The 26,798-nt window shown below is 39.7% G+C and overlaps 2 protein-coding genes across 2 annotated transcripts in view; one reads left to right on the plus strand and one right to left on the minus strand.

Moving 5' to 3' along the window:
- Window positions 1-26,798, plus strand: part of CSMD3 (CUB and Sushi multiple domains 3) — a 1,852,015-nt gene that overhangs the window by 429,178 nt on the left and 1,396,039 nt on the right. The window lies entirely within an intron of this gene.
- Window positions 14,005-14,196, minus strand: LOC117355095 (DNA-directed RNA polymerases I, II, and III subunit RPABC4). Its single transcript, XM_033933127.1, has one exon. The coding sequence runs from the start codon at window positions 14,194-14,196 to the stop codon at window positions 14,011-14,013; it is 186 nt and encodes a 61-aa protein (XP_033789018.1). The 3' UTR covers window positions 14,005-14,010.

Genomic DNA, 26,798 nt, shown 5'->3' on the forward strand with positions numbered 1-26,798 from the left:
TTTCTTATATTTTCATTACTTTTTGTTCTTTCATTTTTTTAGGGCCACATGAGCTATGGTGGAAAAAAATAACACACCTTTAATCACACAATTGAAATGTGTCCCTAAAAATAAGCAGGCTCTCTCAAATAAGAGGGGATATGAAGAACTAAAGAGTCCAAAGATATATCTGATTAGATACCAACATGCTCTAATAAAAATCCATTCCTAAAAACATAATAACATAAGAATTGCCATACTAGGACAGACCGAAGGTCCATCAAGCCCAGTATCCTGTTTTAAACAGTGGCCACAGTGAAGCAAGGAAATAGAGCAATTCAGTTATTGAATTAAAGTGACATTAATTTTATACTGCAAAAACTATAGATACCTTTAGAAGGAATTCTGAATTTTATATTTTCTGTTATAAATAAGGTGCCTGTGGTATCAGTAACTGAGGTTGATATTATTTGGAAGAAGTTAGTGAAATCTAAGCTACTTACCAGATTTTTAATTGGGGGGAAAAAAAAAAGAATGAAAAGGATTTATTTAAAAAATGTGTTTAATTTTTAGGGCTCCTTTTACTAAGCTGCAATAGCGGTTTCAGTGCGTGCGCTCGACGCCAGCACAGGTTTAGCACACGCGGCAATTCTGCGTGTGCTAAAAACGCTATCACAGCTTAGTAAAAGGAGCCGTTAATAGTTATCAAAGTAACAAACTACCCCCCCTCCCCTTTTACTAAACTATAGTAGAGATTTCTACTGCATCTAATGCTACAACGCTCCTCCAATGCTCATGCAATTCCTATGAGTGTCAGCTTAGTAAAAGAGGGCTTAATAGATTATAGAAATAAAGAAAATGTATATTTTGATTTCTAGATAGGCAGTGTTAGTATAGGCACAAACCCAAGGATAAGAGGATTATTATCAAAGCATATAGACATCCCAAAATGCTGAAATGGATTTTCATTTGCTTCAAATGACCAAAAAAGGTGTACTTATCTTGAAAACATCAGGACAATAAATCATTACCCCAGTGGTTTTTCCCTCCTTCAGACTCAGGGTGAATGGATTTCCACCTCCCCCTATTATTGATTCATCTCTTTTTGGTTTATATCCTCCCACTCGTCTGAACCCAAAAGCTTTATTTCCACACATGAACCACTTTTAAACAAGTCACAACATCCCTCAAAAATGTCAGCATTTTCATCCATCAGTGCCTCATTTGCATGGTTCCCCTCTGTTGCATAACCAAGGTGGGCTGAATTCAGTTCCCCTGTGTCCTCAATGGGTGGCAGTTGCAACTGTTCCCATTCAGTTTCAGTGCAAAACAGATAAACACTGGTTGAATATCAAACTAAGTGTATAGACTTGTTTCCTTTTCAGTTTTGTCAAAAACCCATTGCCATGGGGGGGGGGGGGTGTTTCACAGATATTCTCGATCCATTTTGAATATTTTTTTCAACTTCCACTGAGTTGGAAAGAACAAAGAAACTGATATAGATAAAACTAGTTATAGAACTGTAAAACCTTGTCTTAATTTAAAAGTTCAGATCTTTGTTAGCAGCTGTCTGTATTTTCCCTTCTAACGTGTGTATTTGTTTTTCTCTTTGGGAGAAATTTTCAGTCACTTTTAGTAGCTTATAGATGGACCTGCAGGTTCATATTCAAACAGAAAATCATATAGATGTTTTCTGAAAGCATGGGCCTGTGCTTATATCATAGGAATAAAAGCATATCCTAACTCTGTACCTGGTTTAAAACAGTACAAAGTACATTCCAGAACACTGCACAACAATTTTTTGGTTAAGTCTTGATTCCTGAAAAGTTTTTGGTGATTATGACAGGTACCAACTTGGTATGCTCAAATATGGTTTTGGTTTTACTGCATCACGTAAGAACTATGAGAAATAGACATTTTTATGTTTACTGACAATAAAATATATAGTCAAGTTTACGTTTCGCACAAGCGACTAAATGAAACAGAATTAAAAGTGTTTTGCTCCCGAGTTTCTTTTATATTCAGTGTCTGGTGCATCACGTTGTAGCATCCAACAATAGTCGGCAAGCATTGACGGATTCCAATTGCCCTGGTATCGTTTCTCCATCATAGCTATGTCTTGATGAAACCTTTCACCGTGCTCGTCACTCACAGCACCGAGATTTGCGGGGAAGAAGTCCAAGTGTGAATGGAGGAAATGAATCTTGAGTGACATATTGCACTTCATTCTCTTGTATGCTTTGAGAAGTTTGTCTACCAGCTGAATGTAGTTTGGGGCTCTGTAATTGCCCAGAAAATTGTCAACAACGTCTTTCAAGGCTTTCCAGCCAATTTTTTCCGGCCCAACTAACAGATCTTCAAATCGCTTGTCACTCATAACATGTCTGATCTGGGGGCCAACAAAAATACCCTCTTTGATCTTGGCATCAGTTATTCTTGGGAACATCTGTCTTAAATAACGAAAACCTTCCCCTTCCTTGTTCATTGCTTTCACAAAATTCTTCATGAGTCCCAGTTTAATGTGAAGAGGAGGCAAAAATATCTTTGTCGGGTCAACAAGCGATTCATGTGCTACATTTTTCTGTCCTGGAACTAACTTTTTACGGAGTGGCCAGTTCTTTCTAGAATAGTGCGACTCTCTGTCTCGGCTGTCCCATTCGCAGATGAAACAGCAGTACTTTGTATAGCCAAGCTGCAGTCCTAGTAACAGAGCAACGACTTTGAGGTCTCCACAGATATTCCAGTTATACCTGGTATACTGGACATACTTTAGTAACATTTCCATATTCTCATATGTTTCTTTCATATGTGCTGCATAGCCAACAGGTACTGAAGGATAAACGTTGCCATTGTGCAACAGAACAGCTTTCAGGCTTAACATTGACGAATCAATGAAAAGACGCCACTCTTCCGGGTTGTGATCACAACCAAAGACCGAGAACAATCCTTCAATGTCACAACAGAAACAGAGACTGTCGACTTGTGCAAAAAATTTGGTTATATCATGATGCCGGTCTCGAAACACAGAAATTTTCGTACCTGGTGATAGCAAACACCATTCCTGCAGTCTCGAACCTAGCAGCTCAGCTTTTGCTTTTGACAGACCCAAATCTCTGACCAAATCGTTCAATTCGGACTGTGTTATCAGATGTGGATCGCCTGATGAGGATGGTTCAAAATCCGGGTCAATGTCACTGTTAGAACCCTGCACTGCAGTTTCTTCATCTGGTTCGTCTAAGGTCCAATCCTCTGGTGGTTTCGGAACTGGAAGACTGTCATCATGTGGCATGGGTCTCATTGCTGAAGGCAGATTAGGATATTCAATTGACTTCTTGTTTTTGGCAGAGAAACCAGACACATTAGTCAAACAGAAATAACAGTCCGTCACATGGTCTTTCTGTTCTCGCCATATCATCGGAACAGCAAATGGCATCGTCTTTCGAGTACCTCTGAGCCAGGCTCTCAGACTAACAGCACATGTCGCACAGCAAATGTGAGGCGCCCATTGCTTGTCTTGATCACCTATTTTGCAGCCAAAATACAGATGATAGGCTTTCTTTACAAGGGCAGTCATCGAACGTCTCTGAGGCGTAAGTGTATATTCCCCACAGATATAGCAGAATGTGTCGCGGCTGTTACGACACCGACGAGACATATTGCCCGACACCAAAACGTCTATAGCATCAAGCTTACTTACTGTTATATTGCTACAGCTACTATACTACTATACTTTACTATACTGATACTATATACACACACGGACTATCTATATTAACCAAATGAGCAGGATCGGTGTATGGAAGCCACCATTATAGCATGGTGAGACAGCGCAAGCTCGTTCAGACCTGCCCAGACATGCCCAGGATGTCATCTTCCATAAAACAGCTTCCAACCTGGCTAGATTTTATGCATGGACATACCCAGGCGGCACAAACCGTTGTTGATAAGACACTTATGGGAGAAAAAATTGTTTGCATCCAAATATAAGAAAAAATCACGACAAAATTGAAGATTTCTCTGAAATGGTACGTGATGGGTAATTTTTGATGTAATATTCATGATCAGCACCCAAAATTCTATAAGAAACACCCAGCAGTGTTCAGGAAGCAAAAACTTTGTTGTGCAGTGAAATCAAAACAATCACCATGCATACTTCTCTCTTTCTCTCTGACCTTGCCTCACTTCCTCCCCTCCCACGAAAATGTTTGTGCCTTTCAAAATACATCTTTATGTAAAACTACATCCTTTAAAATTGCCTTTCTAGTGTCCTAGACATTGCTGTTTCTATATCTATACATCAAGAGAAAGCCAGAGGTTTTAACTTTTTTCTGAAATCATCTTCATCTCTATCCATCCTCTCAACCTCATTGTGACCCTCTTTTACTAAGCTGTGGCCCAGAGCGCTAAATGATCCGATGCTGCTCCAACGCACATAGGAATTCTATCAGCATCAGACCATTTAGCGCTCTGGGCTGCGGCCTCTGTCGCGGCTTAGAAAAAGGGAGGTAGGGGTTGTTTTTCTCCAACTTACTAGATAATATGGTTGAACTGTGGGACTGTGAGGAGGTATTCCTCCCTCACCACCTCTTTATTTGCATTCATTTCATTAAGCAAATGTTCATTTGCTTAATGTTCAAATGTTCATTGAGAACATCATGAGGTCCACAGGCAAAGTGAGCAGGAGGCTCCTGTACTTGGTTGGTTTATGCTAAGCCAGTGCTACAAATCCTTACTACTGTCAAGGTAACAACATGCTTTCTCCTCCTTGAACAGCTTCGGTCATAAGAAAACAGCTGGTGGCATGCTTCAGTTTTCACAGCAATTATGTAAAATGAATGTGACATTTTTTTGAATGCTTACTTTAATAATTTATCAATTCTAATAATTTTGTGTAATCCTCAAGAAAGATTAGAAATGGCCAAGATAGTCAAAGAGAGGTATTACAAAAGACAGAAAAAGCTTTATTAAATTATTAGGCTGTGAATAAAATCATTGATTAGATAGAAAATGATATGTTGGACCTTGCATGTCACAGCTTGCTGGTAGCTGCTATAAATCATTTTGGATGAAAAGTGAATGTCAAGTCAGACGATTACAAGGTACTTTTATAAATGTTTTTTCTGTGTTTAATTCTGCTTTGCATTGAGAAAAGGCCTGTTCTAAACTGTGTGCGGTATACATATGTGTATCTATGCATCATAAGGAGACAAGTAATGTGTACAGCAGTCCTTTGTACTGTTATGCTATCACTCGTGTTCTCTACAAACAGTACTTCATAACATATTCATTTATAATTTTTACTTATTCATTGGTCTTCAGAAGTGCCAGTATTAGCCAACTGGTATGAGTGGCCACATACTATGTGGCACTAACCTCCTCATCAGACCGTTATGTTTTATATAAAGTGCTTTAGTGCTTCTATACTTCAGTGCTTGAATAAATAAATAAATACTTAATCTTTCAACTTATCTTTTTTTCTGCATTTTCCGAGTTTTCCCTTTGTCAGTAGTTATCGGGAAGGGACCTGTCATTCCGACATGTTTCGCCCAAAGGCTGTATCAAGAAAAAGTCCCCCCTTCTGCTTTAGCTCCACACTATCCCGATCATTGGTAATTTTGTGAATAAGTAAAAATTATAAATGAACATGTTATGAAGTACTGTTTGTGGAGCAATAAAAACAAGTGGAATTGTCCAATAAGAAAAGGTGCAACAAATAAAGATGTCTTTCAACTCATCTGGACAATCAGGTTATTCTTTATTCTTCCAAAAATACTCGACCCGACATGTACATGTTTCGGCCCTACGACCTGCGTCAGGAGTCTATAGGTAATGTATAAAATTATATAAACGCATGTAGAGACATATGAACACTATAATAATATAATATATGCTAATAAGAATATTAAACACATTCAAAATACTAGAAATATATTAAAAACATATTAAGAATATATTAAAAAAGAAACAACAATTTGCATATAACAAAATAATTCTTCATTAACCAATGCAAACAAACATATATTTTAATAAGCCAAACATCAAAAATAATACATAAATTAAGTAATTAAAAAATAATCAATGTATTATCCTAAGGAGATTAAAATGGAGTATGAAATTTGATTTTTTTTTTTTTTAATTATTCACTTTTAATATCTTTTTATTATATTTTAATTAGTATTTATTTTTTTATTTATTAGTATTTTTTAAGTACTGTTTGTGGAGAACACGAGTCATAAGCAGACAATGCATACTTACATATGTGCTATGTATAGGAATTCCCAAGGCCAGCTTAACAGAAAAACTACTGAGGCATTGGCTTTAGGTGGCTTCTGCATGGTAAACATCAGAAAAACTCCAGAATGTCATAATTACCAGTACTGTACTTGGTAAATACAACTGATATTCATGATGGCCAAAAAAAAAAAAAGGAATATGCAAATAAGAGTTATCATAGATGATGCATCCATAACACTGGCATTTGCAAACTCCTCATGTCCAACCTCTTTCAAACTTAATTATTACAACACATTAATCTGTAAGCATTCTAATTTTTCATTGACAAGCAGTACTAAGTCAGGTACACACATGGGACATCGAATGATGGCAGGATGTAACTGATTTCCTAGATCTCGGAACTTAGGATAGGTTTGGGGCAGGGGTCTCAAAGTCTCTCCTTGAGGGCCGCAATCCAGTCAGGTTTTCAGGATTTCCCCAGTGAATATGCATGAGATCTATGTGCATGCACTGCTTTCAATGCATATTCATTGGGGAAGTCCTGAAAACCCGACTGGTTTGCGGCCCTCAAGGAGGGACTTTGAGATCCCTGGTTTGGGGGCATGTATGACCCTTCCTTTGCAGAACTGCCTTCTCAGTTCCTCAGTTTTCTTTTCTTTTTTTCTGGTCTGCCAAAGAGACTTGTGACAAACCTATCCCAACAAGATTTCTCTTCTTTCCTTATTTTATCATTTTTTTAGTTACCATCAAAGGTTTTCAGTGTAAAAACAATACTTCTATCTTATCTGCATGGGCAGCTTCTGTCTGGTTGACCTACAACAGTTAGTTTTAAGGCACCTAGGTATGACTTTGAAAACAGTATGTTTGATAGCTCATTAAAAGAGCAAAATCAACATCTCTGTCATCATTGGGACCATCTTTGCTGCTTTCTCTCTATGGTGGTAGTATACCGGACTACCCAAACCATGGGAATATTTCCTAGACCCCCTCATAGGCTTGAAGTTATAACTCAGGCAAATATCACCTAACTGCACAGACATATTTGGAGACTACTTCAATTTGTTTTAATTAGCTGGAGGTTCTCAATTCATCTGACGTTTCCCTTGCCCAAGGCTGAGAGAAACTTAAGCAAATGACTTCTCTACAGTAAGCACCATTTATAGAATCATGCCTAGTGATGCCTAAGCAGGCTTAGGCATCACTAGGTATCCTAAAGGTAGGTACCGTTACATTAGGCCAGGTTTTCACTGACCTAATTTACCAGCAGCTATCTCGCGTTCTTAGTGATGCCTATTTTCCGCCCCCTCCCCCACCACACCTACTTTTCAGGTAGGCATCGTTAGTCATCAGAAGGCACCTCCACTTAGGCGTCACTAGGTGCTGTGCGGAATTCCGCATCTATTTTTTAATTGTAATTTAAAAAAATAATAATTATCCAATTAACTTCAATGGCACAGTCAATTACCATGTCATTTGAGCTAATTGATTGGTTAAGTGTGGATTTTAGTAAGACATCGCTAGGCTGCCTCTATTAAGGTGCCTAGCGACATCTTATTAAGGCACCATTTATAGAATCAGGCCCTTAGCTTCCTCATGCCCTGCAGTTGCTTAGTACAATGAATATAAGAATAACCATACGAGGACAGACCAATAGATCTAGCCCAGGGGTGTCAAAGTCCCTCCTCGAGGGCTGCAATCCAGTCAGGTTTTCAGGATTTCCCCAATGAATATTCATGAGATTTATTTGCATGCACTGCTTTCATTATATGCTAATAACTCTCATGTATATTCATTGGGGGAATCCTGAAAACCCAACTGGATTGCTGCCCTCGAGGAGGGACTTTGACACCCCTGATCTAGCCCAATATCATGCTTCTAACAGTAGCCAATTCAGATCACAAATGCCTGGTAGAAACCCAAATGGTAGCAAGTCTCCATGCCACCAATCCTAGGGACACGCAGTGTTTTTTCCTATTTTTTCAATAACAGGACTATGGACATTTCCGCTAAGTACATACTTCAAACCTTTATTACCCCAGATATGCTAACTGCTGTTATCATATCCTTGGTAATGAATTCCAAAGTTTAACTGTTTGTTACGTGAAAAGATATTTCCTCCGATTTTTGTTTTTAAGTATTTCCATGTAACTTCATTGAGTGTCCCCTCATCTTAGTACTCTTTGAAAGAATCAGGGCAGGATTAACCAATAGGCCAAGTAGGCACGTGCTAGGGCCCCAAAATGGTCAGGGGGGCCCGAAGAAGGAGGGCCATCAACATTGCTTTTCCCAAACGGCCCAATGGGCTCCTCAGCATTGATTGGCATCGAGGGCCCCACTCCAATCGGCAATGTGCCCACCCACCATCGACGTAAAGTAAAACAAGCAAGAAACGTGGGTAAGAAAGGCAATAGGAACTGTAATTGTGCAAGCAGTGCTGCTTGCCCAAAGCTTCCCTCTGACCGCAGCTTCCTGTTTCCGCCTGGGTGCATGGTGGGATGGGATGGGGTGGGGGGCCCAGTGTAACTTGTGTGCCTAGGGCCCCTCGACAAATTAATCCTGCCCTGGAAAAATAAATCTATTGATTCATGTTTTACCCATGCAATGATCTTGCAAATAGACAGCAGAGCCTTCCTCATAGACATAGTACTCACCGCTATTGTACAGCAATATTGTTTTATGCGGAGGGTCCAGGTCCTTTGCTGAGTCACTAGAATATTTCAATTGCACAGTCCACCAATGAGACCATTCATTCTATTGACACGTTTTAAACAAATTGGTACTACTGACACAGCGATCTATTGTTTACTTCTTACCTGCTTGACTGTTGTACCTTGATCACTTATTTGGCCTTTATCTGCCATCATGTTTCTATGTTTCCTCTTTTACCTTACCATGTGGGTTCCTCAGGAGTCCATATTTAGTTCCTATGCTATTTTAACATCTTTGTGTCCCCCTCTTCTCACTCTGGTCAATCCATTAGTCCTCATTCCTTTCATCTATTGCTGACGTATACAGCCTTCTTTACCCCCCTCAACCCTGCTGATTACACAACAGATTAGAACTTTAATGACAATCTTGCTAAAATCTGCCACATGGTTTTTAGAGCCCTCACTTAGGCCCATATTACTATAAATGGTGCCTTATAGTTAGGCGCCTAACTTAAATGTGGCAAAATCATTTCTAAAATAAGTTTAAAATAGTTTTAGAACAAAAATGTAGGCACCTACACAATCAGTGCCCTATATCGCATTTAAGGGGAACACCTTAGAATGACCTAAGATTGAAGTTAGGCATGGCTATCTGATCTTAGGCCATCTTTAGGGCCTCCATAGTATGAATCACTATCAATACATAAGCAGCGGAAATGTAGGTCCTCAAACCCTTGCCATTTTGTAGAACTCTGGCCCCTATAATTCTTAATCCACAAAAATCAAAGGCATTTCTCTTTTCAATGGTAAAGACACAGGATGTTGCAAAATCAATCCTCATATCTAATACAGTAGTTCCCTTAGTTCCAATATTAAAGCCACAGGGAGCCATACTGTCCCTTCTTTTATTCAACTCTACCTTAAACCCATCCTATATATAGGCACAAACATCAAATTCAGATCCACTCCTTCACCAATGACATCCAGTTATATCTTCCTTTAGGGAAGAGGCGCGACTCCCAGACTGCAAAACTCCTCCACTGTCGAACGGAATCAAAACCTGCATTTCTATAAATAATACTGCAACTAAACACCTCAAAAAAAGAACTTGCTTAGATCCACAAAGAGCACTGCACACTACACTCGTCTCTCTCTTATCTGGGAAACCACTACCCTACTGCAAAAAAACTTCTCAATGCTTTCATTCTCTTGTCACATCTCTCAGGTAGTCCCTTCTTCATGCTACTATCTCCAACAACTCTGGAAAATAATAGCTACTTCTCCAAAACTGACTTCTACACAACTTCTCTATGCTTTTGTCCGGTCCCATATGGACTACTGTAACACATTATTCAATGGACTGACAGAAAAACAATTTCAGCACCTAAGTGTATAAAACACAGCAATTAGACTTCTAAAAAACCTCCACGCCTGTGACTCCAATCTCAGAATCACTATCAGCCCACTGGCCTACCATTTACCAAACATTGTATCTTGAAGGGCCTTAGTAATAACATACAAGACCCTACATAACATGGTGCCCAGCTATATATGAACTAAACTTCCTCCATACATCTCAAACAGACCAGTCTGCTCCCCAGAAGGAAACATGTCTGCAAATACCTCCTGGTCGTGCCCTCCAACTCCAGAGTGTCAGATGCCGTTCTACTCCCAGTTCCTTGCCAAGCTATTGGAATCAACTGCCTCTTCACATCAGATCCCTCAAAGAGTTTCTGAACTTCAGGAAAGCAATAAGGCCTTGCCTCTGCCCATAAATCCAGGTCACTCCCAACCATATGTATTCTGACTAGATCCACTGTTTGTTAACTGAAGATGGAAATAACCATATGTTAACTTAAAATGACCAAATTGTATGCTAAGCCTGACTCTCTGTATATGTAACGTTAATGTACACAATGTAAATTCATAATTAGGTTGTCTATGCATTATGTATGTCAACCTTGTTACCTGTTCTGAGCTCATTGGGGTTAGCGGGATATAGATCTAACCAAATAAATAAATAATCTTATTACTTGTCTTTACAGTGTGTCATTTATGCCCTACACAAACTCCTCATTCCCTACCTGCCCTCCCATATGTTCCGCTCACTTGAAACAAAACCGCCTTGTTGTCCTCTTGTTCAGACAAATCACTTATGACATGACCCATAACAGTATTTTTTTCAGTAGCCGGTCCCAGTCCATGGAATTCCCTCCATAATGAACCAAACGTGGAAACATTGCTTAAAATGTTCCTGTCTTGTGATACATTTGAATAGAGTCTCTCCTCTCTTTCCTGGCCCTGGATCAGGTTGAAAGGGATGCCACATTTTAGCAAAGACTAATTTCAGCTCTCTCACGCCTTACTATCTTAATCCTATCTACATATGCAGTTCAGTATTTTTTCTCTCTTTTTGCTCTCTGCCCTCTCTAATCTCTTATCGTTTTTAGGCTATCACTATGTAAACCGTACTGGTGCTATTTTGCAATTTGTGGTATTTAAAGATAAAATATAAATTTGAAACTTGTCTATGCAGCATCAGCAATTTCAATATAATTGCCATGTGAAGATATTATCAGCTTTATCGTATTTTGCAGGAAATATTGGATTGAATCAGCAAGGATTGCTGAATGGCAGAAACTCCTTTCCAGTTATGAATCATATTATGACTCCTGGATAGTTTTCTTGTAAATTGTTTCCTTTGGAGTCCTACACAGTGCCATTTCTTTATTATGCATGCTCATGGCAGCCTGTTTTAGGGTCTGTATTAATGCCATTCTTTGTTTGCTGGCTGTTGTTCAATGTTATTAATCATATATCAATAGTTCTGCTTGGTGTGTACTCACTCGATATAGGAATTCCTCATATTAGTTAATTAGTACTCATTTTATGCTGACTAATATTTCCTGTGATATAAAGAGCTTCCTTACATTGAGGATGAGTAGCTGGAAGATGCTAGTTTTGTGCCAGTTCCCATGTCACTTATAGGAATTTTTTTGTTTCTGTTTTGTTTTTCTGGCCATTTTGTTGTTATGGGAGCAATGAAACTCATTTTCAAAAAAAGACAGATGTCCAAAAGACAGCATAATCCGGCATTTGGATGTCTTACTAGTCAAAACTTTGAAATGGGCATTTTCAAAACAGACTTTTTAAATGTATTTCTGTTCATTTTGTTCCAGTGTGTCTAAATCTTAAAGGGGCATGTTAGAGTCGTGTTTTGGGCGGGTTTACTACTTGGACATTTTACGGTGATAATCAAATATTTTACGGCGATAATCAAACATTTTACAGACTTCACCATCTCCAACCTGCTGTCTGCGTCGGCCTTGGCTTTCCTTCTGACATCACTTCTTGGTCCTGCGACCAGGAAGTGACTTGAGGGAGGGCTGAGGCTGGTGTGAGGAGCAGGTTGGAGATGCTGCTCGCATCAATGAAGAATTAGAGATACGGGGGAGGGGAGGCACACACATGGTCAGGGGAGGAAGGAGCGGGGGGGGAGGACAGAGAGGAGGAGATCTTGAAAAATTCAAATGTAAAATAAAAACATTCCTTTTTAAAGATGCCTACTCAGTTTGATTCCATTTACTTAGAGCCCTAACAGCTTCTATGCAGTCGGCAGTACCAAACTGAATCGCTTCTTTTGAAGCGATCCCCCTACCCAAGTGTACTAAAGTTCCTCCGTTTCTTTCCTCCCTTTTAAGATTTTATTTTTTCATTGTATTTAAGCTCTTACCTTTTCCCATTTTTCCTTTATGTTCCAGTAAGTCTGTTTGTTCTTTCGTCCCCTCTACTTTTTACTTTTAAGTTTGTTTTATCTTAATAATATTCTTTTTATTTTTACACTTATTTGTTGAAAACTTTATTACAAAACCTTTAACAGAAGATAACAGAACATACACTACAGTATGGGACTCATAATCGGAAGAGAAAAACGTCCAAAAACCGGCCTAAGTCGGCACTTGGACGAACATTTCCCCAAAACGTCCAAGTGCCGACTTAGACGTATTTCTAAATGACCTAGGCCTTCATAGTGCTGCTGAACGACCAAAGCTAAATGGGGCGTTAAAAGAGGATTGTCGAGGGCGGGAATTGGGCGAGATGTGGGCCGGCTTAGACTTAGTCGTATAGCATGTATAACCAAAAGTTATACAGCCCACGATCAACGGAACTTGGACGTTGTGACTTAGAGCATGTAAAACATGGTCTAAGTCACAAAAACCCACCTAAAGTCACCAGATAAGCACTGCAAACACATAAAACAGACCCACATACACTACCCCAGTGATCTCTGACCCTCCCCCACCCCCATAAAAATATTAATCACACCTTTAAAATTCAGCCTCCAGACCATCATCACCTGGCCGCCTGGCATAGGAAAGCCAAGTCGTCCAGCACAGAGGCAGCTTAAGTCGTCTTGGGGTTGGGTTAGGGACTCATGGAGAGGAGGACCCATGCCCATAAGCCCCTGTAATCACTGCATTGATACTGAAACGTGCACTCTCCTATACACCCCTAAAACCCTTTTGTACTAGCATATAAGTGGCTCCTGCAGCCATAAGGACTATTAAGGTGGTAGATAAGTGGGTCTAGGGGATTCTGGTGGTGGTTTGGGGGGCTCACCATGACCTGTAAAGGGAGCTGTAGTGAGATGATGACATGGTACCCTTTTTGTGAAGTTCACAGCAGTGCCCTGTATGGTACCCCATTATTTAGGTGGCATGTCTGGGTGTTCAGTCCATCACTTTGCAGACCCCTCCCACATCCAACAGGGCTTGTTCTAGGCATTTTGTACTTGGACGAAAGTTGGACGGAAATGTGGTATAAAGATGGACGCTTTATCAACTTGGACGATCAGAACGGCAGGACGTATAATTAGACGATTTTTGAAAGTAAAAAAATTTTGGACGTATTTTTTGAAAATGTGTCCTAGGCTGTTTTATACTTTGGACGACTTGTGAGTTCGACGTAAATGGACTTAGACGTCCCTTTCGATTATGCCCCTCCACGTGTTTTATAGGGTCCAGAAATGTTGATTCACCAACATTTTTTCCTATTCTGCAACCATGGAGAAGAACTTGATCAATCATGTACAATGTAGTAAAATGCACAAAAAGGCAGATAGGGATGTCTTGGAGTAAATTACAGCACTTTATGGATGCCACCGTGCATCAAATACTACCAACCTTTTTGTTCTTTTCTTGTACATTATTCTATAACCACATTCTCTGCATCTAATTGGAACCCTGGCTTTTATTTCATTTTCAGTGTGACATTCTCCACAAATATAAATCATTGGTTGCTGCTTTGGTGGCGGCATGTCCTTCGAAGAATCCATAATAGATCACTGATCCACATTCTTCTTCTGTGCTGGTTGAAGCTCATCATGAGAACTACTCTGACTTTATTTATGTTGGAAAGCAAACACTGCAAGCTCTCCATATTAACAATATTCCGATAATCGTAAACCGTTTAGGTATGTTTTTGATAAACGGTATATCAAAGATTAAATAAACTTGGAAACTTGGTGCCCCCACCAAGATGGTACCTGGGGCAGTCTGCCCCCTGCCCCCTTATTATGCCACTGATTGCCAATGACCGTTACACACTGGAATCACATACAAGATGTGACAGTTATAAAGAAAGCAATGTAAAAAATAACAGTCTTAATAATAATAATAATAACTTTATTTTTCTATACCGCCATAGTCAAACTGACTTCTAGGCGGTTCACATAGAAAGAAGGCTGGACAATCAGTGAATTACAAAATACAAGAAGAAGGAAGTTACATCATGAATTGGAGAAGCATGGGGAAAGAATACATGAGAGAAGAAAGATGTTACATAATACAATGGGGTTATAAGGGGAAGGAAAAAAAAAAAAAAATCCCCAGAGAGGTGATCTGATTAAGCAAGGAATTTGCCAAATAGAACGGTTTTAATTGATTTTCGGAATGTCTTAGCAATTCACTTCTTAGCAATATAGTAAGAGACTAAAAAAAAACTACAGAAAATGAGACTGCCATGGAAATGTAGCTAGAAAGCAATGACACAAACACTCACAATTTAAGCAACAAAGATCATGACCTGTAAGCCCCGATGTTAGAGGCAGGCTTAAATATTGTTTCTATCATAGACACATGGGGCTCCTTTTACTAAGGTGCGCTAGCGTTTTTAGCATACGCAGGAAATTACCGTGCGCTACGCTTCTAGAACTTACGCCAGCTCAATGCTGGCGTTAAGGTCTAGCGTGCACGCTATTCCGCGCGTTAAAGCCCTAACGCGGCTTAGCAAATGGAGCCCATGGGGTGGGGGTGGGGCTGGGGGTGGAATGGGTCAGGGCTGAGGTAGAACAGGAGAGTGCCAGGTGCCCTCTTTTTTTAAAGAGGAAATCTTTTTAATTATGAGAAATCTACATAAAATAAGAAAATTCTTCGACCCAGCACAATTCAGGCTAATTGTCCAATCCCTAGTCTTAGGTCTACTGGACTATTTCAATTCCCTCTATCTACCTTGTCCTGCCAACATGATAAAAGAACTTCAGACTATACAAAACACTGCCCTCAGACTGATCTACTCCCTGAGAAAATATGATCATATTACAACTGCCTTCCTAGACTCTCACTGGCTACCTATGCAAGCACAAATTCAATTCAAATTCTACTGTCTATTATTCAAAGCATTAAACGGCTCCGCCCCCCCCCCCCCGCCCCCCATCTAACAGCCTAAACCAGATCCTTACCTCAAGACAAAGAAGAACTCCAAACCCTTTTGCCTTCCCTCCACTCAAGGGCACTCAGCGCAAAAAGATGTTTGATAACCATCTGGCGACGCAAGCAGCAAAACTTAACCACTCCATCTCCAACCTGTTGACGGCAATGGGCGACTTCAAAACTTTTCGAAAAGAAATCAAAACCCTACTTTTCAAAAAATTTATCCAGATATCTTAACCCAACCCTTCCCCCTCCTCCTAGATAAATTCTCCCCCAAAACCTCCACTTAAATAATCTCTTCCTCCCCCAAAACACCAAACAAGTATTCAGATCCCTGAAATGTAATGTAATCTTATTTGTACTCTAACTATAATCTATTTGTTATATCACACAGTAACGTACAGTCAATTTAATAACCAATTTGCAAGTTCTTCCAGAATTAATCCAGCTACCTCCTCCTCCCTTGTAACAAAAAAAACAAAACAAAAAACAACCATACTGTTGTAACTTCACTGGAAATGTCCAGTTAGCTCTTTTGTAATCCGCCTTAAACTGCAAGGTATAGGCGGAATAGAAGTCCCTAATGTAATGTACAGTAATGTAATGTAATATAATAACTGAAGTGGAGCATAGCTTGAATTTCAAACTTCCTTAGTAAAATGGGGGAGTACCTGAAGAAAGAACTGATTAGGATATAAGAAGTGGAAAGTCAGTGGTCCAGGCTGAAAGGAGCTATAAAAATGGCTACTGAACTGTATGTGAGAAAAATAAATAAAAGCAAGATAAAAAAAGGAAACCAATTTAGTTGTCCAACAAGTGGGTTTAAAAATAAAGGCAAACACGCTGGTGTTCATGAAATACAAAAAAAAACCTCATGAAGAACACAGAGAGGAATACTGGATGAAAGTGAAAGAAACCAAGAGAGATATACATCTGTGAAAAGCACAAGCAGAAGAGCAAATGGCTAGAAATGTAAAGAGAGGAAACAAAATTATTTTCAGATGTCCTAATGTGGTTCTCAAACTTCTTACGCTCCCGTTCCTACACCGTCAACACAAATGGCACCATGTCCACTCCTTGGACTCCATCTTGCGGTGTCCCTCAAGGATCACCCCTTTCCCCTATTCTCTTTAACATCTACATGTCCTCCCTGAAACTCTTTCAACTATCCCCCCTGGAAACAATCTACACTTATGCAGATGACATCCTTGTCCTCCTTGAGACTGACCAGAATCCTCACCAACCTCCACGAAAACATTACAGCTTGCATAATGAGAACTCCGTGCCTGGTCCCTCTCGGTACAGATGAACTAAACGAAATCTAAACAAAACTACTCTGGCTCGGCCCAAATTTGAACACCTGCCCACACTTTTCACACTACCCACAGGCGATACACTACAGCTCGAGTTCTCATGCAAGGTCCTTGGTATCACTATCGATTCCTCTCTCTCCCTCAATGACCACCTCAACTCCTTGGCAAAATCATGCTTTTTTCAGCCTTCACATGCTGAGGAAACTAGATCCTACTTCAGCGAACAACACTTTGCCATCCTTGTCCAATCCATCATCCTCTCCCAAACTAGATTACTGCAACGCCATCTACTTAAATCTATCAAAAAAAGTATTCTAAGACTCCAGCTAATCCAGAATACTGCAGCCAAACTGATCTTCTCAAAACGCAAGTCTGACCATGCCTCCCCCACTCCTTGCCAAACTTCATTGGCTCCCAATAATCTCCAGAATCCATTTCAAATGTTCCTGCCTGGCTTTCAAGATCATTCACGGAATCCTGCCTCCTCTTATCCCACTGTCTTTCAACTCCTCCAGAACTGCCCAAAGGCTTAAACTAGCCTTCCCCTCTCCACGCGGCATCCACTATTCAGGCAAACTGGGAAAATCCCTTCTCTTCAAAATCACAGGTCTTTGGAACAACCTCACCACCCCGCTGCGGAACCTGAGCTCCCTTCAGTTATTCCGCAAACAACTGAAAACCTGGCTTTTCAGCAAATTGTAGCTCTATCCTTTCCCCCTTTCTCTCCCCCCTTCTACACATAAGTTCATGTAATCCTTTTTCTTCTTCTCTACCCACTATTTTAAGTTCTTGTAAACCGTGTCAAGCTCCATTCTCATGGAGATGATGTGGTATATAAACTTAAGGTTTAGATTAGATTAGTGAAAGGAGGAAGACTAAAAACTGAATCGTGAGACTGAAAGAAGCTAAGAAGCACAATGTGCAATGTGATGTGGAAAAAAAACAAAAAGTTCTAAACAAATACTTCAGTTCTGTTTTCACAGAAGAAAATACTGGAGAAAGATAATGATTGGCTTCAAAGGTGCATATGAGAAAAGAGTAGATAGCATTCTGTTCACGGAATAAATTGTTTATGAACAACTTGAAAAACTGAGCTGGACAAAGTCATGGGGCCAGATAGGATTTATCCCTAGGAGACTGAAGGAGCTCAGAGAGGTTTCCTCTTATTGTTTTAATTAAATCCTTGGAGATAGGAGAGGTTCCATGTGATTGGAAAAAACCAAATGTGATCCCTCTTCACAAAAGTGATGATAGAGAAGTAGCGGGAATCAACATGTCGGTCAGCCTCACTTCAGTTATTGGAAAAGTCATTGAAGCATTGCTAAATGAAAGGATAGCAAATTTCCTGGAATCCACTGGGTTATAAGATCCAAGGCAACATGGTTTTATTAATGGTAAGACGTGCCAAACAATTTTTTAATTGAATTTATTAAACTACGTTAACAGCACTTATTAAAGAAACTGATAGTACACATCACCGATAGTACACATTACAAGAAAAATTCTACGCATTAAAACAATAATTTCTAGCCTGGCATATTACATGGCTGTTATACAAACATGCTATGCTATGTGGACAAATGCAAAGTGATGCTCATTGGGAAGAATAACCTAAATCACAGTTACCGGATGTTAGGATCCACCTTGGGGATTAACACCCAAGAAAAGGATCTGGGTATCATTGTAGACAATACGATGAAACCTTCCGCCCAATGTGCAGCAGTGGCCAAAAAAGCAAACAGGATGCTAGGAATTATTTTAAAAAAGGATGGTTAACAAGACTAAGAATATTATAATGCCCCTGTATCGCTCCATGGTGCGACCTCATCTGGAGTATTGCATTCAATTCTGTTTTCCTTATCTCAAGAAAGATATAGTGGCGCTAGAAAAGGTTCAAAAAGAGCAACCAAGATGGTAAAGGGGATGGAACTCCTCTCGTATGAGGAAAGACTAAAACGGTTAGGGCTCTTCAGCTTGGAAAAGAGACAGCTGAGGGGAGATATGATTGAAGCCTACAAAATCCTGAGTGGAATAGAACGGGTACAAGTGTATCGAATTTTCACTCTGTCAAAATTACAAAGACTAGGGGACACTTGAAGTTTCAGGGAAATACTTTTAAAACCAATAGGAGGAAATTTTTTTCCATTCAGAGAATAGTTAAGCTCTGGAACGCATTGCCAGAGGATGTGGTAAGAGCGGATAGCGTAGCTGGTTTTAGGAAAGGTTTGGACAAGTTCCTGGAGGAAAAGTCCATAATTTGTTATTAAGAAAGACATGGGGGAAGCCACTGCTTGCCCTGTATCGATAGCATGGAATATTGCTATTCCTTGGGTTTTGGCCAGGCACTAGTGACCTGGATTGGCCACCATGAGAACGGGCTACTGGGATTGATGGACCACTGGTCTGACCCAGTCTGGCTATTCTTATGTTAATCAGGTTTAGAACGTTTACTTTTGAATGAGCTCTCTCAATACCCATCATCTGGATGCCAGATGATCACCCACTGTAACATCAGAAATACTTTCCCCATTTGTAAGCACTAAGTCCAGTATGACCCCATCCCATATAGGTTCCATTACCAACTGCTGGGACAGTTCTCCCTGCAATAGGGATAGCCCAATCAACATCCGGCAAGTTAAAATCACCTGTTAGCAAGACTTCCCCTTTTTTAGATATATTTTGAATGTCTACTATTAAATCTCTATCTACTTCTTCCGTCTGTGAAGGAGGCCTGTATATCACACCAATGTAAATATATTCACCATTACTTCTTTCCAAGTCAATCCACAGTGGATCTTCCTTGCCCTGCAGATTCTGCAATTGTGTGGCTTTGATATGTTCTTTAACATATAATGCTACTTCTCCTCCTTTTCTTCCTATCCTGCCTTTCCTGAACAGATTATAGCCTGGTATAATTGCATCCTAGTCATGGTTCTCTGTGAACTATGTCTCTTTGATCGCCACTATATCCAACTCCTATTCTTCTAGATCCAGAATCTTGTTTCCTATACTTCGAGCATTAGTATACAGTATACTGCTTTCCAGACTTTGCCCCCTTTTCCCATCCCTGTAGAGGTATTAAATAATTTACTTACCTAAGGACTTATACTCACCCTGGAGCTTTGATCACCCTGTACCATCACTTCTAGTTTAAAGCCCTCTTTAGTAGATTAGCCAGCATGCTGGCAAAGGCACTTTTTCTGTTTTTTGATAGATGCATACCATCCCTGCTCAGCATCACTTGGAAGATCATCCCATGGTCTAGGAAGCCAAAACACTCTTGACGACACCATCCACGTAGCCAAGATTCATCTCCAGGATGCGAGCTTCTCTGCCCAGGCCTTTACCCTCGACAGGGAGGATCAACAAGAATGCCACCTGCACACCTGACTGCTTCACCTTCTCTCCCAGAACCACAAAGTCACTTTTGATACGTTCGCAGGGGTACCTGACAGTATCGTTAGTGCCAATGTGGATGAGCAGCACTTTCCCCAACATTTCTGGCAATACACCATACTCCTATTTAGCTTCCATCATCCTGTCCCAATCTCTCAAAGCTGCCTGCTCTCCTGGTTTATTAATGTCCACTGAATCCAGCATCATGTGAATTTCACTTAGCTTATTCCATGTAATTTTAAAATTTTCTTCACTGTTTATACAGACACAAGAATGATGTAGTAGTTTATATGTGTTGTAGCTCAAACTCTCTGAAATATACAAAGTCCTGAAGAAAACTAGGGATTGTGGGAGCTTAAGAAAGCTATTCTTCCTCCACCAGTTCCCAGGAGCTGATGGCCAGCCAGGGTTATGGCTGACCAGCTGAGGGTGGACATTTTGAGAAGCATGTGTTTTTGGGACTGCAGAATGTGAAGCCCTGAAGTTTGTTTCTTTTTGCTTGCTTGTTGTTCTCTACTTGGCAAGGTAAAGGAAGCATGAACTGTTTATGAGAGTCTGCTAGAGAAGGGCCTAGCTGCGCAGGCAATCTGAAAGTCTGTAAGAAGGCCTTGCAAATAAGCCCTGACAAACCAGGGTTGTGGAACTGTGCATTATAAGTTTGTTTTTTGCTTATGTTTCTACCTTGGAAAGCACAGAGGCAACTTATTGAAATGTGTGGCTTTTACCTGATATGCTCTGAGAAGAGAAAGGTTATGAACTAAAGCTAATATTTTTAATTTACTCTTTTTTGGTGAAAGCCAGAATAAGTGATAGTTACCAACAGGGTCACTCTGTTTGTTTGTTTTTTTTCCCCCTAAATAATTACAGGGTATTTCCCCTTTTTGAGGAAGCATGTTGAACCTATTCATGGTACCAGCTATGCCCCCTGCCTTTAGGCTGGGGTCCAGCTGTGCCACAATCTCAAAAATATAGCAGAATTAGGAAAACTACAAAATAGGGCAACAAAAGTGATAAAGGAAATGGGATGACTTCCCTATGGGAAGCTATTGCTCTTCAGCTTGGAGAAGAGTGACTTAGGGGGAGATATAATAGAGAACTATCAAATACTGAGTGGAGCCAAATGGGTAGACATGAATCATCTGTTTACTCTTTCCAAAAATACTAGGACTAAGGGCATGCAGTGAAGTTACTAAATATTTCTTCACTCAACAAGTAATTAGACGCTAGAATTTGTTGCCAGGGAATGTGGTGAAACAGCGAGCATAGCAAGGTTTTAAAAGGTTTGGATAATTAACTATAAGAAAAGTCCATAAGCCATTGTTAAGGCAGACTTACAAATCCACTGCTTATTTCTAGCATAAACAGCACATTTGTTTTTCTCCTTGGGATCTTGTCGAGTACTTGTGACCTGAATTGGCCACTGTTTGAAACAGGATACTAGGCTTGATGGATCTTTGGTGTATCTCAGTATAGCAACTCTTATGTGTGTGTGGGGGGGGGAAGTATGTGTTATTGAGAGGAGTCACACTTAGGGTCAGTGGGGACTGCTTTAGTGTCAATACTGATGTAGTGGAACACTGCTTCAGTATCAACAGGAATATGATTGGGTGGATTTTCAAAGGGGTGTAAGCTGACAGGAGATGTTCCTCCTGCTTAATCCCCTATCATTGGGTCATACTTGGATGTTTGGTTGCACTTAACCACACGATAGAGATTGACTAGGTGACAAAATTAATCACCGTTCCAGTCCCCTTGGATAACTGAGGGAAACAATCCCATGCATTCTTTAGTGTCCTCAGTCCTTCTATACCAGTGGTTCCCAAACCTGTCCTGGGGGACCCCCAGCCAGTCAGGTTTTCAAGATATTCCTAATGAATATGCATGAGAGAGATTTGCATATAATGGAAATGACAGGTATGCAAATCTCTCTCATGCATATTCATTAGGGATATCTTGAAAATCTGACTGGCTGGGGGTCCCCCAGGACAGGTTTGGGAACCACTGTTCTATACCAACATTCTTCAAAGCAAGGCTTTGAGGGTCAGTGGTTATGCCCAGTCATACTCGGATTCTTTTCTCTCTCCTTAAAGAATGACATGGAGATAGTTTGCTGCAGTTATCCGTGGAGTTGGGAATGGCGACAAATTTTATTACCATGTCATTCTCTACCACACAAAAGAAGAGGCATCGGAGATGTCTGAACCAATCAAGCGCTTCTTTCCTTAGGAGCAATGCTGGAGCACTTCAGCACAATATTTGTGAAGTTTGTAGGTAGGATTTTTGAGGAGTTTATAGATATGATTTTTGGTCAGTGGTCGGATACAGTGGCGTTAAGCTTAGAAAGGGATATGGTGCCTTGATAAAACCCCTTTGGGTGAAACATGTTGGCGGTATAAATCCCTGAAAGCATGACCACAAGTTTTAAGCTAAGTATTTAAACTATTTATACACTAAGGTGAAAAAAAATATTTACAAATTTAATAGCAAAGTATGGAAGATCCAGTGAAGAAGTAGTACATAAATCCTGATACAATGAATTTGTATGAGTGCTAGGTGGTACTTCTGAGGATCTATGAATGTTGTAGTACTCACTGTGAAGAGAGTTAGGAGGGGTAAGAGAATATATACCCTTCCAATCTGAAGTTTGGTTTTACTCTCACAGAAAATTTAACTTGAATTATTGTGCTGTTTGGTCAATTGATCTTAAACATTTATAAACACTGACTAAAAGTTATCAATGCAAGCTTGGGCCCATTTATTTTAGCATAGGAACTTCTAAAAAATATTTTTAGTAAATTTATCTTACAATGCTATCTGATGAAGGTGAAGCAAAATGGTGATGTATGCCAGGTGATAACCATGTAATTCCGTAAGAATCTGGAAACATAGCAACATATTGTTGGCATTGAAAAAAATTGAAGTAAAAGCCAAATGAATAGTGAACCATTCTGCAAAATGCTTGTAAATTACCACAACAGATGGCGCAGAAAGAGAACAATGATTTGAAAGACCATGAATGCCTCTTTTATGAAGCTGTGTAGTGCTGGCTGCTGTGGAAGCATTTTTCCCTGTCTGTCCCGGTGTACTCGCAATCTATCTAATGTACTTGGGGCAGTTGGGGGTGGGGTTAAGTGACTTGCCTAGGGTCATAAGGAGCGGCATGGATTTTAACCCACAACCTCAGGGTACTGAGGCTGTAGCTTTAACCACTGTGCCACATGCTTCCCCTTTATGATTAGCTTTCGAAGATAATCTCTTCTTCCTCAGATCAGAAACCATAACTGACATTACCAACTTTCTGAGACAGGTATTGATTGCAAAGTCTTAGACTGGTTTTCAAAATTCTTACAATATTGCTCATATACTGTTAATATGAATGGCACCATGTCATCCTCTTGGAAACCTTTATGCGGAGTCCCGCAGGGATCACCTTTATCACCTATTATTTTCAACATCTACATGACTACTTTGAAGCTTTTCCGTTTATCCCCCTGCAAAACACTATTTACATATGCAGACAACATCTTTGCTCTCCTTGAGATAGACTTGAACCTCACTAACCTCGTTGGAAATATAATAGAATGTATATCAAACCTTCAGTCTTGGGCGCTTTCTATACAAATGAAACTGAACGAGTCCAAAACAAAGTTACTTTGGCTTGGCCCAAAATTAGAGCAGCTACATTCATCCATTCTGTTGCCTTCAGGAATCCTCACTGCAGATTGAATTCTCAAGTAAAGTTATGGGTGTCATTATAGATTCAACACTTTCATTCAATAACCATCTCAATTCTCTGGTAAAAAAAAAAAATTTTTTTTTTAGTCTCCATATGTTGAGGAAAGTAAGATCCTGTTTCCATCAACACCACTTTGCTATCCTTGTTCAATCAATCATCCTTTCGAGGCTGGATTATTGTAATTTGGTCTATTTAAGCTTGACCAAGAAAAGCTTTCAAAGACTTCAACTGATCCAGAATACTGTTGCTAGGGCTGATCTATGCAAAAAGTAAATTTGATCACGTCTCTCTGCTCCTGCAAAAACTTCATTGGATTCCAATAATTTCCAGGGTTTATTTTAAATGTGCCTGTTTAACATTTAAGATATTGCATGGCATCCTTCCTCCTTTAATTCCCTGTCTTGGAATTCTGTAAGATGTGATATTACCAGATCTATTCAAAAATTTAAATTGTCCTTTCCTACGTTGAAAGGCATTTACATTGGTATTTACATTGGTAAATTAGGGAAGTCTCTACTTTTCAAAATTACTGAGCTGTTGAATGATTGTCCTATTCATCTGCGTGATCTGGGTTCTTTCCAACCATTTCAAAAACATCTGAAAACGTGGCTATTTTCAAAGTTGTAAAATCCGCTCCTCTCCATACTATTCCAAATCCATATTGTATCTGTTCTTCTTTCTAATTTCTTGTAAACTGTGCTGAGCTCTATTGTTAAAGAGAAGATGCGGTATATAAACCTAAAGTTTAGTTTAGTTTAAGTCAGTATTTGTGCAGTTCCAGTAGTATTATAGAACAGGATCTGCCAGTATGCAGCATATTATAAAATATAAGAAGGAATAAATGTGTAAAGAGTCAGCAGGGACAAATGTCTAGGGCACAGGGATAGATTTTTTGGATGAGGGACTATTTTAGAAAAAAAAGTGTAAAAAAATGCATGTAGAAAGCAGGGATACCTAGAAGTAGATGTGGCCACACCTACACATGGCAATCTATAGATACAAATGGTGGCTCATACAGTAGTAGGAATACCATTTTATAAGCCTACAGGTATATTCCTGGTATTGGAAACTCAAGAGTAATAACCAGTAAGGTGTGGTAAGAGCTGCCCTCTTAGAGCACCTTACTGGCTACCCCTACCCCGATCACATCTTCCCCACCATCAGAATCATCCATCTCCCCAATCAGACAATCCTTGCCCTCCTTTGAGGGTACCATATAAATCGAACAGCAGGAAAAACAAGCACAATGTCTAATTCAGCCATATCAGTTTTATTGTATAAATTCTGTGATTGCAAGTCCCAAGGATCCTAGTTTTGACAAACTGGAACGCCTTCCTCAAGGGACAACAATACATTGGATGCTATCTGAAGTAAAACAAACCATGTGACAGATTGTGGCATAAAATCTACATAACTGGAAAAACATTTCATGTCAGAAATGCACAATTAGGACCATGCCCATCCTTCATACACTTACTGTTTTTCATCTGATCCACAGCAGCCACCTTGGGCAGCAGAAGAAAGTTCATCAACCTTGCCTCTCTAGAGAAATCTTGAGGTCATTTCCCGAGCAGATAACATCCCACAATCGCAACCAGTTCTGAATGTCAGGATATGAAAAGCTCACAACAGTCAACATGAATATTGACCTTTATTCATTTCCTAACTCAAGTTAAAGTTTTGCAGTTAATGTCAATTAATATTTTATATAAAAAAAGAAAACTCTCTGATAATTGTTAGGGGTGTTCCTAGAACTTGAGCAATAGCAGCCATGCTATTAACATAGGATAAGAGTCATTATCACATGTTAATTATATGACAGTTCAAACATAATGCAGTTAACTACACCTCAGGAGGTGTAGCAAACTTCCAAATTATCTGACACATTAATACTTAATGCATATTAATGAAACCTGCATTAACTGCAAGACATAATGATTGCCTTTTCCTCACCCCCTAATATAAATTTTTGCCTAAGGTATTTAATGATGCAGTTAATATAAGCTGTAAAAATGTGTGTTAATTGTTTCTTGAGCTCTATGTTAATAGTTAATGGGTTTTAGAACTCATGTTCAACCTCTAATGCATTCTATGAAATAGGCCCTGTGAGGGAATGAATGATATAAGCCAGATTTCCTAGACTCATTGAGAATGAGACATCTTCATGTAGAAAAAGCTAGTTTGCTGAGTCAGGAGGGCACGGCTCAGGCTGGGAGGAAGTTAAAGTTAAAAGCTCTATCCAGAACAGAATAGGGAGGCCCAGAAATAAGGGATTGGGTGCTTCAGGAGAGATTCCAAGTTTGGGCAATAAAAAAGGGTTCCCCAGGCAAGTCTTAGCCTATGACTGTAATGTTGGAAGATGGGTCAAGGGGAAAACTTACAGAGTATAAGTGAAATATTGAAGTAAACCTGCAGGAGAAGTCACAGTGAGTGCAAGTGCCAGTTAATAGAGCTGGACGCCAAGATACCTAAGTTCCGTTTTTGTATGAAATTAAGTTATATTTAAAGCCTGCCTATGTTTACATATCTAATCTTTGACAATAACCTTTGGTACTTCTTGTTTCATTAAAAAGACTATTCTTTTGGTTTACATTGCCTATTGCATGTATCTGTGGGGTCCATGTTACCATTGGTCCTTTAATTTACAATATGTGCCACTTAATACAAATGTGTTTGAAAATTGAAATGGAGGCCTGTTTACTAAGTGAGCCTTGTACTAAAGTCTAGTGCATGTTACCTGCCACAGGAACTGTTTTATTCTTATGTGCCTTGCTGTAGTTAA

This window comes from Geotrypetes seraphini, chromosome 2 (genome assembly GCF_902459505.1).
Source record: "Geotrypetes seraphini chromosome 2, aGeoSer1.1, whole genome shotgun sequence".
NCBI classification, from domain to species: Eukaryota; Metazoa; Chordata; class Amphibia; order Gymnophiona; family Dermophiidae; genus Geotrypetes; species Geotrypetes seraphini.

Bases quoted from the DNA above. Each gene is read 5' to 3' on its own strand.
- LOC117355095 (XM_033933127.1), bottom strand. From the start codon at position 14,196: ATGGATTCTTCGAAGGACATGCCGCCACCAAAGCAGCAACCAATGATT.